The 19501-nt window shown below is 39.0% G+C and overlaps 1 protein-coding gene across 6 annotated transcripts in view; it reads right to left on the reverse strand.

The window, feature by feature from the left end:
- SEMA5A (semaphorin 5A) overlaps positions 1-19501 on the reverse strand; it is a 331622-nt gene that overhangs the window by 80855 nt on the left and 231266 nt on the right. For all 6 annotated transcript variants that reach the window (XM_054059836.1, XM_054059835.1, XM_054059837.1 and 3 more), the window contains 3 exons: positions 9795-9912; positions 1883-2064; positions 513-656 (listed from right to left, as the gene is read on the reverse strand). In XM_054059836.1, the coding sequence (XP_053915811.1) occupies positions 513-656; positions 1883-2064; positions 9795-9912 (444 nt within the window). The remainder of the gene's footprint in view (positions 1-512; positions 657-1882; positions 2065-9794; positions 9913-19501) is intronic.

The raw sequence follows: 19501 nt of genomic DNA on the forward strand, positions 1-19501 counted from the left end.
TAAAAGATATTTGAGTTCAAGTTATACTACATATATTGAATATAAAACAAAGCCCTTGAAAATCCCTTTTATCTTATATAGAGGCTTAATTAATTTAAGACAGAAAATGCAAACAGCACTAGTGACATAGTGCTGCGACCTTACTATATTTTGCTCTGAATTCCAGGTTTTGAGGCTGGGTGAATTACAACTCAAACACAGAGCAATCAATTTTCAAGGGGAATCAATCTTCAGGGTCTCAAGGGAGAGCAGCACATTGCTTCAGCACAATTCTCTGGCACTACCAGGAGCTCCCAGCTGGCTCAGGAGGTGTGCAGCTAAGTGAAAGATGAAAGAACCACTGCAGACCCACAGGAATGCTAATGGGAATACTACTACTTTATAGCAGTGAAGTTAAAGAAAGAGTGAAAGGAAGAGGAAGAGAAAAGCAAGGATGGTAAGGGAGAAAATGCCTTCTAGAATACAGCTAAGCAGAAGAAATTAAAACAGACAGTAGACAAAAGGTAGCTCACCTCTCCTCACGATTCTGTCCCACACAGACGCGTCCTCCGTGTCGAGGGGTTGGATTGCTGCAGGAGCGCTGACGAACTTGAAAGCCTATTCCACAAGTGGTACTACAAGGTGACCAAGAAGTCCATGGTGTCCAGCCTCCATTTCTGGTAGAATAAAAAGCTCAGGCTCTGTCATCTGTTATACATAGCGAATGGCTGATTAGGTATGACTGACAGCAGAACCTGGCCCATTAATAGTTTTGTAGAAGAAAAAAATAATCGGATATCATTGATAACACAGACAAAATGAAAAAAAAATCTGTCAGTGCAATGTCTGACCCCAGTGTTAAAATGAACAAAAATATCTGGATATCCATGAATTCTGGGAATCAGAATAGCAGTATTAACAAAAGTAAGATGTTAAAATAGTAGTGTAATACTGCTAATGGTAGTATGTGAATCAAGTCCCAAACCACGTTCCAAGTTCCCTTCTAAACCAAACAACCAATAGCTGTTGTTTGATTGTTCAGTATCTCACAGCATGCTTATCTTTTCTACCATTCTCCTGATCTGATGTTATATGATAACTATATTGCAGTGTTCTTAATAATTTCCCTAAAATTGACTACTTCCACTTACAGAGCTTGCAGTTATCTTGTGCAGGATAATCAGTTTTATTCACTAGGATGATGAGCTTCTGATGTTTAAAAAAAAAGCAGAAAGAATCACTGAAGATAAGCAGAATGTACCAGTATGTAAGTTTCACCTTGCAATTAAATGATGTATAACATTTTAAACATGAACTCATATTGTTCAAAATATGCAGTAATCTGTGTCTCTTTGAAATGATCTGCTCTCACTCTTTTATTCTGGGAGTGGTTACATGCCTGAGGAAGACAAGAGAGTGGCTGAAGAGTGGCATACAGACTGGTAATAGATACAGATGTCCTCATACAGCCAAAAGATATAATGAAAACATTTTGCCCAAGGTAGAATTGGACAACATAACAGTGACATGAGATCTCAAAATATGTAAACATGTCTGAACAGAAAAAAAGTTTTATGACTTGCTGAACTGAGAAAAAGTAGCATACTTTGGATATTACCTAACATTGATTTTTTTCTTTCTGCACTTTTGTTAAAAATAACTAAGGTCAATATTATTTGGTACAAGACACCTAAAATCACTGTTTGTCATCTAATGCTCACTCCCACAAAGTCTGAGAGATACTTTCTAATGTCGCATTTTGCTGTGGCAATTACTATGAGCAGTTTCATGTACAGAACAGGATCAGTGGATTGCAGCTGCGATTTCAAAGGGTAGGATCTATTCTGATTAACTTAAAAAATTTTAAACCATAAATGATAGAATCTGAAATTGTTTTGTGTACCTGGAACAGTTGGCAATCTCCATGGTTGGTCCTTCACACAGCCAGCCTCCACACTGAGGAGCAGGACTGTCACACACGCGCGTCCTGCAGAGGCAGGAGCCAACGCTGGCACCATCAGTGTGTGTGCAAGGTTTCCACTGTGACCATGTTCCAAAATGCCCATCCACTGTCAGATTCCTCATCTAGAAACAAACACAAGGGAAAGGTTTATCTGAGTCATGACAGTTCCTTCACACAGCCTCTTAATTCTGCAGTACATGGAGGTAAAGCCTTCAGTCATCAACAATAAAAGCCTCCACTGGAGAGGTATACCTTCCAGATAACAAGCTTTCCTTATAGTTTCTTTAGCTGCACGATTCCAACAGAGGATTTACCTTTTGATTGTCACATATTAACTTTCATTCAAAACAGTGCAGCCTAAATAATAATAAGTGCAGCCTAAATAGCATTTAAAGTCACTTTAGATAAAAATAAATATGTATCAGTTGTAGTCATGCATATTTTATCAAATGTGTATGAACATGACAGTTTTAACATTTGCTTACGTATTGAAATAGGAAGTACAGTTTTAGATTGTCATGAATAATCTGAACTGGTGTCTTCCTTTGTTATTCTTACTATGGTTTCATTTATCATTGCTGAAGAAAGTATGCATTTCAGTAATAATTTGAAGATACAAGAGATGTGATTACTGCACAAGACATGTTTCCACTGCCATACTGGGTTCTGGATGATTCTTTCCACTGTGGTAAAAGTTCCATAATTTCACTATTAATTCCATTTCTTATTATTTATATTTCACAGATATAGCCTCTCCATGGAACAGCTATGTGTATATTCTGCCAGCTACAACTGACATAACCATAATTCATCATTTCAAAATCCTCCTGACAGCTGCTTATTGAAAATAACTCATCAACCTTTGATTATGGAGAGTATACCCTGATGGTTTTCATAAGTCAACAGGTAATGCTTCTGTTAAGTGACAAGTAAACCCATTCTCTCTTACACTGCCAGTCTAACAAATATATAGTCCATAAATTAGCAATGATATGACCCCAATCCAATTACTCCAAGATGTGAAAATGTCTTTACTGCATTATATTTCTATGCTGCACCAAAGCATCTTTATTGTTGCACCTACGATTATAAAATAAAGCTAGAGTTGTCTATGATTACTATGATTTCTATCAAGTGGCAGGGAAGTATTCATAAAACTTAGCTGAAAGCTTGAGCTCAGAAATACGTACTGATGGTTGATTTCTCTTTCTTGATATTTTTCCCCTACTCCTGTAAAGATCATTTCACGGCAGCCTCTGCCATTCTGTATGACTCACCTGCTCTGTCTCTCTATGAACTTTTCCCTTTGACAAGTGATATCAAACAATTTCACCGTAAGACTATAGGAAAAAAAAATGTACTGATAAGAGGCCTTTTTAGCCCTTGTAAAAACTTATACCCATTAACCTTTCACCACCTGACATGCTTTAAGAGGAAAGTCTCAATCAAGCAGACAATACAGCTGTACTTTCCTGGCATTACTACACTTTGCTTTCCCCCTCCACCACCCTGTTTTTGTCACCCTTTCTTTACAGCACGAAAGGGTAACAAAAAAAAGAACCTCTAGTTCCTTCTTCCTTCCTTATGTCCTCCAAATATCAATCCTTCTCTTGAGCCTCTCTGCACCCACCTTGTCTTCCTGGTTTGTACCTCTGAGTCAAGGTCACATCCTCAGTATTTCAGTCCTTTAATTTGCCACAAGCTCTTTGGTTTGAGATTACTTTGTGTGGAATTCGGTGGCTCTGGAGTATTTCCCAAAGCTGCTAATTAATTTAGGTAAGATTCCACGTTATACTCTTTCCCTGAGTGCAATATTTTGTAGTAGCTGTAAAAATAAAGCCATTTCATGTTGCATACTTATGTAAAAAAAAACTACACTTTTTTTTTAAAAAAATATTTTTAATTTCCTTGTAAAAAGTCCTTAATAATGTCAGAGAATGTATTTTTAAATGATGGATTGCAAGCGGTCCCAATGGAAAATATTTTGGCAAAACAATGAACCTTCGTTACTATAAAAAATAGTGGATGAATAATAGGGATATCTAACCAACTGGAAGAAGCTCAAAGTAGAATTCCAGCTGAAAAAAGATAACCTAAAAACCAACTTGAGAATTAAATTAAAGCAAGATAACCAAAATAACCACATTTGTCACAAATGATCTTCAAAGTTCAGAGAGATGGTAACATAGATGCTCAGAAGGCTCTTCTAGCCCTGTCCCTGCTCTACAATGATATGCCAATAAATATTCAGATATATGAATAATTCCCCAGGAAGTAATTTCTCAAGTGCATGTGGTCACACATTTAATTTTGAGCTAAACTAATGTACAAATCATCTTTTCTCTCTGATCCGAGTTTAAAAGAAACTGGTCATGCATTAATCCGACAAAATTTCCATAACGTTAAAAAGATAAACATAGTTTTACTAAGTATTAAGATATTGGAACTAAAATAGAGAGGGTAAAAGGTTTCTAATATTCTGTTATGTTCTGCCTGAAACATTATCTTAAATGTATATTGCAAACGTCATGGATGCACATAGCTCAGTTGCCTAAAAAATGAAATTCATTACATCTTGCTTGTATAAATTGTGAATACAGCACATAAAAAACCCTATAAAAATAAATATTTGAAAGCCTCAATAAGTAAAACTATAATCAATTGCAGTTTGCCAGAACACAGTTTTATTTTAAAAGAAAGTTTCTATGAAGTTTTCAAATTTTTTCTACAATGTGTTATGTAGAGTTCAGAGGTTCAAGTCAGTAAAGTCATAAAACCACACTTTTCAATTTAGACAGTTAAAATTTACCTTATATTATGCAATCTCAATCTGCTCAACTCCAAATTCCTTTGGAAGCTCACTAAATCTTTTCCTCTCTGCTATGCAGTACAAGTCTCACAGCTGTGGATGAATTTCTGAGCAATCCTTTGGTGCTCCCTTGCTTTGACTAGACTGCAATATCCTAGGCAACTCTCATATGATGGATAGTAAATAATTGTTTTTCCAGTTGAATGGAACAGAATCGAGTTCTTCTTTCTAAAACATTCCTCCCTCACTCTCCACTCCTCCTGGCCTCATGTTTTGTATCCACAAAATAAAAAAAATAAGGGCTAATGCCTGAATTCAAAGACTAAGCAGTAGGTAGACTGCTCATGCAAATATCAACCAAACAAACCGCCGCAGTAATCCTTCCTAATACAGCAAAACAAGTAGGCCACCAGCAAACCCTCCACACAACCACATTTAGCCTGTGGAAGTACACAGGGAGGTATGACATACTCAATGTACTTGGAAATGAATATACTGCACAGTGCATCTAGTTACTTGCCAACCAGGGAGGCAAGGACTGCACCAGTGGCTGAATCCAGACTTTCTATAAGACAACGTCTATTTCTATATTGGCAGGTGGTACACACATAAACTGCAAACCTGGAAAATAAAACAACTGGTGCTGAAGACTTGACACATACATCATACATATTTTATGGGCTTTAATTTGGACATGCTCCAGCCATGGATTAAATGTCTAGTAGTAGTTGGAGCACATATTTGTTTTAATTTCACCTGAAAGTAATGTGTTTTGCGTGCTTCAAGTTTGCTTTTTTGATGTGAGCCAAAGAAGAGGAGACGGGAGAAATCAGAGTATTTGACCCAAAGTTTAATGTCAAACACAGGCAGTCAGAACACAGGAGATAGTTTCTCAAGGATCTCAGAATCAGTGAAGTGGTTTGTATGTATGAGGCTGCTCTAAAAACACATGTAGAGATCAGAGGTGAAAGCTGGAAGAGCTTTATCCTGATTTTGCACGTCTCTAGGTCACTAAACAGAGACAGAAGTGTCAATAACATGTTAAAAGAAACTTGTTAAAAGCACAGAGGGTAGATCTTGGGTGTTCTATAAGCATAAATTGATAAATGCATGTGCTCCAGTGGCAAGTTGGTACAAGTTCAAGTCCTTAGTAGTGATAAAAGTAGAACTGAGTTGGAAAGGCTCTGTTTTCATGGGCAGAAGGCAAAAACAAAGCAACACGAGTCTCCAAAGGAAAGAGCTTAGTAACACAAGGAATATCCTTCTTAACCCTCTTTTTGTGCTCTTTAGAGTGAGGGAAAAGAATCAATATTAAAATAGCAAGGGAACCGCATTAGAAATGAGAGAGATAAATAAAATCTGTGGGTTTTTTTTATTATATTAATTTTATTCAATTTTTTTTTAAAGAGAACTATTAAACCACTGTAAACATAACTATCACTCCTGTCATTTACGCAGGTGTCACTTAACTCCTACAATTCACCCCTCCAATGCATGGACTTCGGAAGATATTATATGGTCTTTAATATTAGCAATAATGATCCTGAAATAAAAGATTATGAAGATTATACTGCTAGCAAATACATTTTTAAAGTACAAAATTAACAAAGATCTTTCAGAGAAAAACATATCTCTAATCTTAGTGAAGGTTTGCTTTCAAGGTGGGAACACAGACATTACAGGTAAAAAAATAACTACCCTTTGAAAGTACTATAAATAATTTGATCGTATTCCTTAAGTTTGATAAGAAACAGAAAAAAAAAAAAAAGCCTGTAAATATCCTTTTAATATCTGATAGGAGAGCCTGAGGAAAATGACATTAAATACAGTTTTCTGGTCTCAAAAAAACTAGGCCAGATCATTTTCACAGTATCCCTGAAATTTACACCATGTGTCTCAGTGCATTGTCCAAATGCTTCTTGAGTATTGTTATGCTTGGCACCATGACGGCTCTCCTGGGGAGCCCCTTCCAGTGTCCACCACCCTCTGAGTGAAAAACCTTTTCCTAATACCGAACCTAAAGCTCCCTGGAACACGGTCCTGTCATTCCCTCGGGTGCTATCATTGTTCACCAGAGAGAAGAGATCAGCACCTGCTCCTCTTCCTTCCTTTGTCAAGAAGCACTAAACTCCTATGAGGTCCCCCCTCAGTTTCCTCTTCTCCAGGCTGAACAGATCAAGTGACTTCAGCTGCTTCTCATACAACTTCCCCTTTAGACCCTTCAACAACTTTGTGGCCCTGCTCTTGACCCTCTCCAGTAGCTTGATATCCTTTTTATACTGTGGTGCCCAAAACTGCACATAACATTCGAGGAGGGCCTGCATCAGTGCAGAGTAGAGCAGGAAAATCACCTTCCTCAGCTGGTTAGCAGTGCCGTGCTTGATGCACCCCAGGACACGGTTGGCCCTCTTGGCTGCCAGGACATACTGTTGGCTCATGTTCAACTTGCTGTCAACCAGAACCCCCAGATCCCTTCCTGCAGGGTTGCTTCCCAGCCTCTCGCTCCCCAGTCTGTATATATATCCAGGGTTTCCGTGCCCCAGGTGTAAAATCCAACACTTGCCCTTGTTAAACTTCACGTGATTGGCAATTGCCTGGCCTCTTTGCTCTCAAAAGTGCCAACAGCTCCTCCCCACGTTTCATGTCATCAGCGAACTAGGTTAATAAACCTTCAAGTCCTGCATCCAAGTAATTTATGAAAATTTTAAAGAACACTTAAGATCCCTAAGATCCCTAAGATGGATCTTGGTGGGACTGGGCTAGAAACTAGTAGCCAGCCTGATGAAACCTCTTTTACTATGACCCTTTGGGCGTAACTCATCAACTAATTGTTCATCCACGGCATTATGTGTTAATCCAGCTGTATGCTGGACATTTTGTTTAGGAGGATACTGTGAGAGACAGCACCAAAGGCCTTGCTGAAACCCAGAAAGATTACGGCAACTGTTTTTCCTTGGTCAACTAGGTGGTTAACCTTGTCACAGAGAGGAAATTAAGCTTGTCAGGCAGGACCTTCCCTTTATAAATGGTACTTCTCCAGAGTCCCAAGAGCACTGAAAAATCATTGAGAGATTCTCTCTATGACATCAGACAGACCTTTAGGTATCTTTGGATGAATCCCATCAGGCCACATCAGCTTATAGGGATCCAGCTGGAGCAGCAAATCCCACACAAGTTTGGGCTTGACTGGGAGTTTATTATTTGCACCATCTTGGTCCTCAATCTCAGATCTCATGCGGCAGGGATGCAAGCCCATCATCAGTATTGAGGACAGAGGTGAAAAGAGTATTAAATGTCTCTACTTTGTCTGTATCCCTGTTTACGAGGTGTCCATGCTTACCAAGTAATGGGCCAATGTTATTTCTGGCTTGCCTTTTGTTATTAAGATATTTTAAAAAGTCTTTTTTATTACCCTTCACGGTGCTAGCCAGCTTCAACTTTACTTGAGCTTTGGCCACACAAATTTCTGCTCTTTGGTCATGAACAGCATCCCTGTAGTCCTCCTACGTCACCTATCCTTGTTCCCACTGGCCATACACCATCCTTTTATGCCTCAGTTCAAGTAGAAGACCCCGATCAGCCAGGCTGGCCTTCTGCCTCACGTGCTTGACTTCCAACATTCTGGAATTGCCTGGTCCAGTGCTTTTAGGAGGTGGTACTTAAAAAGTGACCAGCATCGGTGGACCCTAGCACTTTCAAAAGCTTTTCTCCCAAGGGACCTTACTAAGAAGTTCCCTGAGCAAACTAAAGTCTACTTTCCCCACATACAGAATTGAGGTCTTGATGTCAGTTTCCCTCCTGTTACCATAGATGTTAAACTTGGACTCCTTTGTGGTCGCTGTGACCAAGGCAACCTATAATCACCACTTAATTCACAAGAGCCTCTCTGTTAACTACAAACAAATCAAGGAAGGCACCTTTCCTGGTCAGTTCCCTCAGCACCTGTGCCATGAAATTATCATCCAGAGAGTTTAGGAATCTTTTGGTCCTGTTTGTACTAGCCATGTGGTACTCCCAGCTGATATCTGGCAAACTGAAACTCACCATAAGGACAAGGGCAGATGACTTGGAGGCATCCCTTTAGTTCCTTAAAGAATAACTCATCAATGTCATCATCCTGGATGGGTGGCCTATAGCAGACTGCCATGATGACATTTGTTTTAATTGTCTGTTCCTTAATCCTTACCCAGAGGCTCCCATTTATGCCACCACCATCTGCAAGCTCCAATCATTCCAGCTCTTCTGCTACATACAGCACCACCCCTCCTGCCTTGTCTGCCCTATCTATCCATCCTGAAGAGCCTGTATCCATCCATCATGGCACACTAGTCACAGGATTCATCCCACCAGGTTTCACAAATGCCAGTAATGTCATATATTTGGGACTGGGCCAAGGCTTCCAGCTCCTCTTGCTTATTCCTTATGCTGTGTGCATTCGTATAAAACCACTTCAAGTGTGGCTCATTGTGCCCATCTCCTCATGGAGCAGTCTGAATCTCACTAGGATGCAGCTCCTCAGACTTTGGCATGCCTTCCCATTGCTCATCCCTGACTAGCCTGCTATTGCCTCCTTCCCCCTTCAAATCCAGTTAAAAGCCCTATCAATCAGCCCTGATATCTCTTGAGCAAAAATCCATTTCCCCTTCTGTGAGAGGTACATGCCATCAGATGCCAGTAGAACTGATGATGAATAGATCATTGCATGCTCGAAAAACCCAAAGTTCTTCTGGTGACACCAACCTGAGAGCCACATGTTGACCAGCTGAGTCTGCCTGCTCAATTCTGTATTCTTACCTGCTGCTGAAAGGATTAAAGCATCTGACCCTTTACACAGCTGTCCTAGGACTCTGAAATCCCTTTTGATTACTTTAGGATTTTTCCTTCCTATCTCTTCACTACCTACATGAAAAAACACAAGGGGGTAATAGTCTGAGGGCACTACCAGAGTAGGGAGTCTTCTGGTTATATCTCTCTGGTTATATTTTCATGTACTCTACATGGAATTATAAGCTTTAAGAGATAAACGAACGTATTGGGACTTACTGGACACACAGTAATGCTTTGCTCCCATTGACTCATGCTCAGACTTTCTTCCAGCGTTGTACATTTCTTCATTACCATGTCCCAGCCACAATAAGGATCCTGGGATCCAATGCATGCACTGTGAATAAAAATCAACCAGAAAACGTGAACATTTATCTTCGCTTGTAGTGGCCAAAGATTTATAAATAACTACATGGCATCTCTTCATATTTCATAGGCCTAAAACTGATAGTGAAATTGATCCCTTTCATGGTATGACACAGAAAAAATGACAGAACAGAAGAAACACAAATTTGAATGCCTACACAAAGACAGGATTTCTTTTAAGTGCATAGCTAAATTTCTGACTGCATGTGTGGTATAGTGTCAAAACTGACTACAGTACTTAATTACTAGAGAATTACAGTAATTCATAAAAGCATGTTGTCTGTTAAAAGTAAAGAAGACTTCAAGAGTTCCAGTTCTTAGACTTTTCTATCAGTTTTGAAATTATAGTTATAATCTCTGTCAGAAATCATAGAATGGTTTGGGTTGGAAGAGCCTTTAAAGATCATCTGGTTCCAACCCATTTGCCATGGGCAGGAACACCTTCCACTTGAACTCATTGCACATAGCCTTATCCAACCTGGTCTTGAACACCTCCAGGGATGGGGCATCCATGACTTCCCAGGTAAACCTGTTCTAGTGCCACACCATCCTCACAGAAAAAAAGTTTCTTCCTTATATCTAATCTAAATCTTCCCTCTTCCAACTTAAAACTGTTACCCCTCATCCTATCACTACACTCCCTGATGAAAAGCCTCTCCCCAGCTTTCCTGTAGGCCCCCTTTAAGTACTGCAAACCTGCTGTAAGATCTCCCCAGGGCCTTCTCCTCTCTAGGCTGAACAACCAAAACTCTCCAAGCCTGTCCTTATAAGTGAGGTGCTCCAGCTACCTGATCACTTTCGTGGCCCTCCTCTGGACTTGCTCTAACAGATCCATGTCCTTCCTGCGCTGAGGACTCTAGACTTGAATGCAATACTCCAGGTGAGGTCTCACCAGAGCAGAGTGGAGGGGTAGAATTACCTCCCTCAACCTGCTGATTACAATTTGCTTGATGCAGCCCAGGATGTGGTTGGCTTTCTGGGCTGCAAGTGCACATTGCTAGCTCATGTTGAACTTCTCACCTACCAAGTCCTCCTCTTCAGTCCCTCTCTCAATCCATTCTCCACCCTGTCTGTAACTGTGCTCGGGATTGCAGGATGACAAATCAGATGACAATGTGTACTCTTCAAAAATTAATTAGAAAACTCTCTGATTTGTTTTCTGCACTGCTATAAAATCCCTGGAAATAAATTGAAAGATATCCTGGTGGCTGCCATCACACCTCTCACATACCACATGCTGACCTAGACATTCTCTCCTAGTGGCACACGAGGAGTAAAAAAACAAGGTTAAAGAGAAGTATGGTGGTCCAGCTTCTTACAGACTCTTACAGATCCCCTATGCAAAACTGGAAGTTCTTTTCTAAATTAAATGGCAGCTTTCTCTTGCTATTGGTAAGTCAAGCATTAACAGTCCAGGCAATAGGCCTGCACCATCATAGCTAAAGATACATAAGAAAGTAGACAGAAGTCCCATCATAGTGAAGCATATCATAATTTGTAAAAATACTGATAGATCACACATGAAAATAATAAATTCAAACATTTTGTTTAGATTACAAAAAAGAGTTAGATTGATCATTCCTCTTTAACTCAAATCCATAGGCATTATCATTCTTTCTTTAATTGTCTGTTCGCACCACATCTGTGCGGTGAAGGGCTACAAGGATGATGAAGAGACTGGAGCATCTCTCCTTCAAGGAAAGGTTGAGAGAGCTGGGACTGTTCAGAGTGGACAATGGAAAGCTCAAAGGGGATATCATCAATATGTACAAATACCTAAAGGGAAGGTGCAAAGTAGGGGGAGATAGGGTCTTTTCAGTGACACCCAGTGACAGGATCAGAGATAATGAGCACAAACTGAAATGCAGGAGGTTCCCTCTGAATATCAGGAAACACTTTTTCACTGTAAGGGTGACCGAGCATTGGCACAGGTTGCTCAAAGAGGTTCTGAAGTATCTGTCCTTGGTGATATTCAAAAGCCCACCTGGATATCGTCCTGCGAAACTGGCTCTAGAGGACTGTGCTTGAGCAGGAGGCTGGACAAGATGACCTCCAGAGGTTCCTGCCAGCCTTAACCATTCTGTGACTGTACTCACAGAACCTGTGTTTTCTTTATATTTGTATTTAACTCTGGCATTCCTCATATAGTTCCACACTAATATCAAACAAATTACAGACCTACTAATTCCCTAGTATGCTATTCCATAATACCATCACAGACAATTCTTAGTCCTTACAAATTTCAAAGAAGTGTTTTCTACAGCACAATTGGAAACATGGATTGCCAGTATTATATGGGACAAGAGTTCCCATCTGCAAATGGACACAGAGTAAGAGACATACTAGCCAAAACTCCCTAGGTACTAATAATTAGGCTGCCAGTTGAAAGACGACATTTTTCAGGGGATTTTTTTTTAGGGGATCACAGCTCACAGCTCTTGCAGCTGTGAGCACTTAGCACTTTTGTAACTCAGGCTGCACATTTCCATCTAACTATCTAGAAAGTGAGGATGTCAATTAATGCAAATTATGGAAAGTTTTAAGTGTATTGGTCTTCCAGTGTCTGCAAGACAAGATGTTCAGTGATCTGCTTCAGAGCACCTCTGATAAAGCATGTGTTTTATGAAAAAAAGAATAAAAAAATCTTAAAGGCTGACATGATGCAAAATTAGCAACTTTAGCTGTGCTATTTGTCAAAGTAGAAGTGCTTATTTTTCCAACTTCACTATTCCATGAAGTGTTAATATTTTTAAAGGCAATTATTATGCTTTAGACAATTTTAGTTAAAAATTAGAGTGTTCTGAAGTCAGTATCCTTTCATTTAAAACATCGTCCCCCTTTCCTAGGAGTAAGCTGATCCTTCTCCTACGCTGCTCTTACAATCCATTTCCTCTTTAGCTTTGTTCCCACATTACTATGACTTCACATTCAGGCAAATCAAAATGGTGTGCAACTTTCACTACAAGTCACTCGGAAGTTATAAGTAGGCCACTAAAAGCATATTTTGACCATTCTTATAGCTTCCTGGTATCAGAACAGGTCCTAGTTTCATGGAAGAAATAAAGTTTAAGAGATGCTGAGAAGTCCTCACACTGCTGGAACAAAGCATGTTCAATTGTTCTGTGAATGCCAAACACAGCTGTTTCATTGCGGCAAGATAAAATGAGGTGAATCTTACCAGAATTTAGTAGGGGCTCTGCTAGCCCCTAACCTGACTGCCTTCTATTACAAAATGACTCGACTACTGGATGGGGGAAAGGCTGTGGATGTAGTCTTCTTGGACTTCAGTAAAGTCTTTGACACAGTTTCTCACAGTATTCTGCTTCAGAAACTGTCAGCCTCTGTCCTGGACAGGCGCACACTCTCCTGGGTTGAAAACTGGCCCAGAGAGTGGTGGTCAATGGAGTTAACTCCAGCTGGAGGCCAGTTACAAGTGGGGTTCCTCAGGGCTCAGTACTGGGTCCAGCCCTGTTCAATGTCTTTATCAATGACCTGGATGAAGGCATTGAGTGCACCCTTAGCAAGTTTGCAGATGACACTAAGCTGGGTGGAATGTGGATCTGCTGGAGGGTAGGGAGGCTCTGCAAAGGGATCTTAACAAGCTGGACTGCTGGGCTGAGGCCAATGGCACGAGGTTCAACAAGGCCAAATGCCGAGTCCTGCACTTGGGGCACAACAACCCTATGCAGTGCTATAGACTGGGGGAAGAGTGGCTGGAGAGTTGTACAGAGAAGGACATGGGGGTAATGGTTGACAGCCGACTGAACGTGAGCCAGCAGTGTGGCCAAGAAGGCCAATGGCATCTTGGCTTGTATCAGAAACGGTGTGACCAGCAGGTCCAGGGAGGTGATTCTCCCTCTGTACTCGGCACTGGTGAGACCGCACCTTGAGTATTGTGTTCAGTTCTGGGCCCCTCACCACAAGAAGGATGTTGAGGCTCTGGAGTATGTCCAGAGAAGAGCAACGAAGCTGGTGAGGGGGCTGGAGAACAAGTCTTAAGAGGAGCGGCTGAGAGAGCTGGGATTGTTTAGCCTGGAGAAGAGGAGGTTGAGGGGAGACCTTATTGCTCTCTACAACTACCTGAAAGGTAGTTGTCCAGGGACAGGGTCACGAAATCTTCTCTGCAAAAGGGGCTCCCATGGCAAATGCAGATCTGGATGATGACAGTAGGACAACTGGTGATGTACCTTTCTTAATTAGTATACTTACCCTGACTAGATGCATTGCCTTGAAAGCTGTTACTGTTAATGTGTTGTTAATCGCTACTAATAATTTGTTACCTTTCCTGTAATAAGTTAAGTAAAACTTGATTTCACAGAGTATTTGAGAGTCTGGGTTTTTTATGCTGATCACATTTTGTGCTTAGCACCCTGTAGTAAAACCCTCCTTGACTCACACCTCAGCGGGTTTTCTTATTTCTTTTAGATCACTTGCTTATATCACCAATATCTCTGAAAAGTGAATATATTTTCTTTTAAATGAAAAGAAGAATAGAGGTAATATGTAAGTAATGTTTTTATCTGTATTTGCTTAATTATGTCAACTTTTAAAACCATTTTCTTTCCTTTGAGGGATAATGTGTGAATAACAGCCGCTAATTATTTGGATCTGCTTTGTTGAGATATAAAAAAGAAATAGATAACAAAATAAGTTTACAGATTGAAAATGAGGATAAAATAAAGCTTGTAAGTATGAAAATATAAGAGCTGAAATGTGAAATTTAAAGGGACTATTATTAACTCAAAATTATGTGTCCCTACTGTCCTCTGTCAACTAAAGCTTTATATTAACTCTTTTTTAATTAATCTCTCTTCCAAGAGACAGCAGTAAGAGGAACAGTTCCAATGTACACAAGAAATAATGAAAGAAATTGGACAAAACGGCTGTCAAATTAATATAAGTAAGGAAAACGTAAAATTAGATACAACTACACAGCTTTATTCCTTTCTCCTCCCAAACCTCTGTTTAAATTAAAGTCATTTTGGATGTTACTGTTGAAAAATTAGATACATTTTAAAATTAGTATTAGGTCTTTCAGTTGACAGGGTCCTTTCAAATACTGATGCTGGAAGCAGCAGAGCCGGATAATATATTAGCCCTGGAAACCTACCTTATATCTCAATTTCACCACAGGTGAAAATGAATGTTTTGTCTGTTATTCTCAGGAGGCACCAGCCCACATGTTTAAGACTTCACAGGATTTGGCCCAGCACAGTTTAAAATGGCAATTTTGTGCTGGAAGGAAATTCAGGAATAAAAGTGAATTGGTTCATTCTAAGACTCCCGATGGCACTTATTCTGTCGAGTCAGCACTCTACAAAAGTAAACATTGAACAGCTTTTGGCTTCTACTGCTTGATACTAATCTTCCTCTACATTTCTCTTTCTCTTTTATTACCAAATGTAAATGATAGGTAGTTGAGCGTTGCTCCTGCAAGGCATTTATTTGGCTGTGATGGTGAAGTATGCCTACTGACAGTGATGCGAAACTTAAACAACAGATTTTGACTGACGTTTAACAGAACCGTAAGTCATCCCGCTCTAAAGCCAGCAACAGAAGGTCATTTTCCTCAGCTGTTTTATATTTATCACTAAACAGGCCAGCAAAACTGTTCTACTTCAGTTACATATGAGATGATTTATTCAGATAGAAGATGAGGCAGAAATGAACACCATTCAGAGCAAAAGATATAAAACCCCTCATACATTCTTAGAATAAAAAAATATTCACTAGGAGTACTCCAAAGAAGAAAAAAAACACCTTAAAAGCTATATCCTGATACCACTGATTTCAAGGAGATTTTTAAATCTCATTTCAGAGGAAGAATATATTCCCATGTGAATATACACACTATGTGTTAATCAAGTATCCTCTTGAGCCATAACATTTTATTAAGAAAATATATAAACATAAGAGGTGCTTCTTCTGAGACTGTTCAATGAAACATTTTTATGTCTTTACCTATACACAGCATTTTGAAGAACAGGATATTTGAGTTTCCTGACCCTTTCAAATCATTCCTGCTGAGATAGACATGCCTACCCAGTTCCAATTACAGTCAACTGTGATCTGGACACTTTGTATACAAGGAATTGAACTGGGGTCACAGTCTTATTTCACAGAAGCCAGATTCCTCACTGAAAATTTGAACAGAGAACTAAAGATAAAAGCCCATCTCATGTTCCAAATACACGGTGTTATCTACTCCTGAATGAATACACAAATGTGATACTGGACTTCTGTGCACAGGTAGCTATCGGCGTTTTCATAACTACTGGTTTTGTAGATATACACGTGTGTGTACAAGTGCAATGAAGAGCAGTGATCTCAAGATACAGACAAATGATTCAGTAGAATATAAATGGTAGGCACGTAACTTATAACGTCCTAGAAGCTCAAACTAAGACGTATGTCAAATATTCAGAATCCTGCTTAACCCTTACCTGTACCACTAAGAAAAATCAAATTTGTTAATGATCTCAGCCACCCTGTGTGGACAACTGCTACTTCTTCCTACTTGGATTTCATTAAGACATTCAAAATCCATCTAGGTATGGTTCAATCTTGCAGCATGCACTGACAATATTAGCCTTAAATTTACAAGCTCCTCCTTCAAATCAAGAATCAGGAATTTATGTATATATATACTTTTTTTTTTTCTTCACTAAAATTGTTTAGAGCACACAATCCTCTCAATATAGATGCTTCCAAGTGTCTATACTTGGAACAAATGTGAAAGGCAATTTTCAGAGCATGCTCTCTATAAGAAAATGCCATTTATTGTGAAGAAATAACACCTGAGGTTCCAATCCATGTCAATTAGCTAAGACAAAGCTTCCAGCCCTCTAATTAGGAGCTAAGAACTTGGAAGTGCTGGGACTACCAGCTGTAGCTAGGGTTTTCAGAGGCCTTTTGATGGACTGAAACTAGACACTACAAATCTGTGGTTGGCAATACACTCTGAAAACCTGACTTAACTTCATAGCAAGGCAACCCAAGAACAGCTGATCTGGGGGTTTTCCGATGAGCTGATGTGTTCCTAGTTCAGAACAGAAATAACAGTGATTGCCCAGGCTGGACACATGTTTCCATATGGCATCCCCATGTCTTTAAAAGATCTGGAAATCTTTAGTGGATATAAATGTAAACAGAGTACACAACTTTCATATCCTTTTAGACAGCTGTAACTTTGGTTCTTTGAACATAAATGTTGACATTAATTTTATACCAGAAAACAAATCAATTAAAAAGATAGCAAGCCCAGATTTAAGATGTGCAACTTGACTCCTCAGATGTAGAAACCAGAGAGCAGGTTGTCTTACATTCCAGAAGTAAATGTAAATAACACCAACTTGTCTGATAAAGTAGTATGAGGAGTAAATGGCCTTTAAGGCCATTCTATTTGGACTTGTAGAACTGGAGCATCAAAACTCCTGTCCAGGAATCCTGCCCTCAGTTCACAGTACTGCATCAAGAGTGTGCTCTCTCTTTCATATATTCAGGTCAATAGTGGACTCCAAAATCAGATTTTCTGTAAAACTTCAAATAAATGAAAATGCTCACAAAAAGATTATAGGATATTAAGAGACTTACAAATAATTCTCACAGGAAAACAACTTCTGCGTAACATAGAGTACTGTAAGCTGAGATGCAATGGATATGTACTGGCCTGACTCCATAGCAGTCCAGCATCAGATATGTGAAATTATTTTATAATAAAAATCCTTCCAGATTTGCCTTTGTTTTCAAACCGTCCAGTGCCTTTAACTTCTGTTTTCAGAGAATACACTTGCCAAGTAGCAAGTGACTATTGACATGATCTGTTGGAAAGACGGTTACTTTAAATGCCAGGTGATTTTCAAGAAAAACTTAACAATAACTACACTGAACTTAAAATTCCTCTAACTTTTTTAAAACAAAGAAATGAAGTACAGCATGACATATGAAAACCACATGCCTGTTTTAAATTTTTACTTCATAGCTCACTTCTTTGTTTAAAATAATATTGTTCTAATAAAATCTAAATTGCAAATATGTAGTCAAGTCCATCTGGTTTTCTTACAACTTTGCAAACTATAACCAAAAGACATTTTCCTTTGTCCTCATAGGATAGTGCAATAAATACATGGGAAGCAGTAAAATTCTACCTATTTACGAAAATTCCTTCTTGTTTGCCAAAAATGTGTGCTTACAATTCAGTACATACATTCATAGATCACACACCTCAAGATTTGTAACTTCAGGTGCAGCAAAACGCAAATGCATAGTTTGTCCGTGATGCATTTGGTGGGGTAGATAGACAGACACTTTCTGCCAAAAACGTGGTCCTCACATACAAAGAAAGAAATATAGGTCAACCTCAGATCTGTAGAGCTTCACTTGATTCCTCTCCCAGGTACAGGACTAATATTCTAGTTCCTTTGAGTGAGGAAGTCTTTCAACTCTGCTTATTTCATATTTTTGCTGACTTTACTAGTGTTCTTCTAATTTCACACCAATTGAAGATAATTCTGCAGTGCATCTAATACCCCAAAACAGACTTCACATTTTTTAAATGTGTTTATAATCTAGTCTTTTAGCCAGGATTATGGTTTATCCTTGTCTAGGAAACTTATCAAGATTCTCATTCTGGAATATTACTCTGGAATCAATAATTCAGATTAGGTCTTCCACTGCAGCAGTGTGTTTCTCCGATTTAAACTGGAACAAGGCCTGCATATTTTGAAATAAGGAAATCCACCTTAAACCAACTATGCTGGAATGATTATTTCAAAACAGTAACTTCAATTCCATGTGTTGGCAAGCTCTTCTGCACACATTAGCACCTAGTAATAGTTTAGACCGCATAATGGTTTCTTGTACAGTATTAATATGTAGGAATCTTTATTTTACTGTGTAATGATAGCCACAGTGTTTTATTCTCAGGAAAATAAGTTCCTACTGAATTCATGAGTACTTCTGAGAAAGCAGCATCTATAGCCACAGAAAAATAAAGGAATGCAACAGCAGTTGAAATACTTAATCCAATAATCTTGCTGGAGTCCTACGAATGAAATAAAGCACAGCTAAATCTGCAATAATTGTTTTCTGTTATCTAATCCGGTACCCTCTTATTACTGTGTTGCTATAGTTATCTTTTGCTTATGTACAGATTGCATAGCTGGTGGTTAATAAAGAGGTAAAAATAAAAATTATGGAGTACATAGAGAGAAAAGTCAGGGTTACTGTAGAATAGCCATGATAACATTACTTTGCAAAACAATCTTACAACTCAATAATATTTTAATCATATAATGTAAAAAAAAATACAAAAAATTCTAAAATCTGGTGTTTTTTTACATTATTTTTACAGCTTTTAGCAGATGGCACTACTTATTTACTTAGACTTAACATCACAGTAAGATTACTTTTTAAGCCTTCTAAGAGTGTGAAACCTACCTTCTATCATAAATACCAATTATTGACCCTTGCTTGGTAAGATTTTGCAGTACGTTGAGTTGATACAATCTTTCATTGCTCCTACTTTCAAATTTGTTGTACTGAAAAGTCCAGTACAAGTT

Source organism: Cuculus canorus, chromosome 2, assembly GCF_017976375.1.
Source record: "Cuculus canorus isolate bCucCan1 chromosome 2, bCucCan1.pri, whole genome shotgun sequence".
In the NCBI taxonomy this organism is placed as follows: Eukaryota; Metazoa; Chordata; class Aves; order Cuculiformes; family Cuculidae; genus Cuculus; species Cuculus canorus.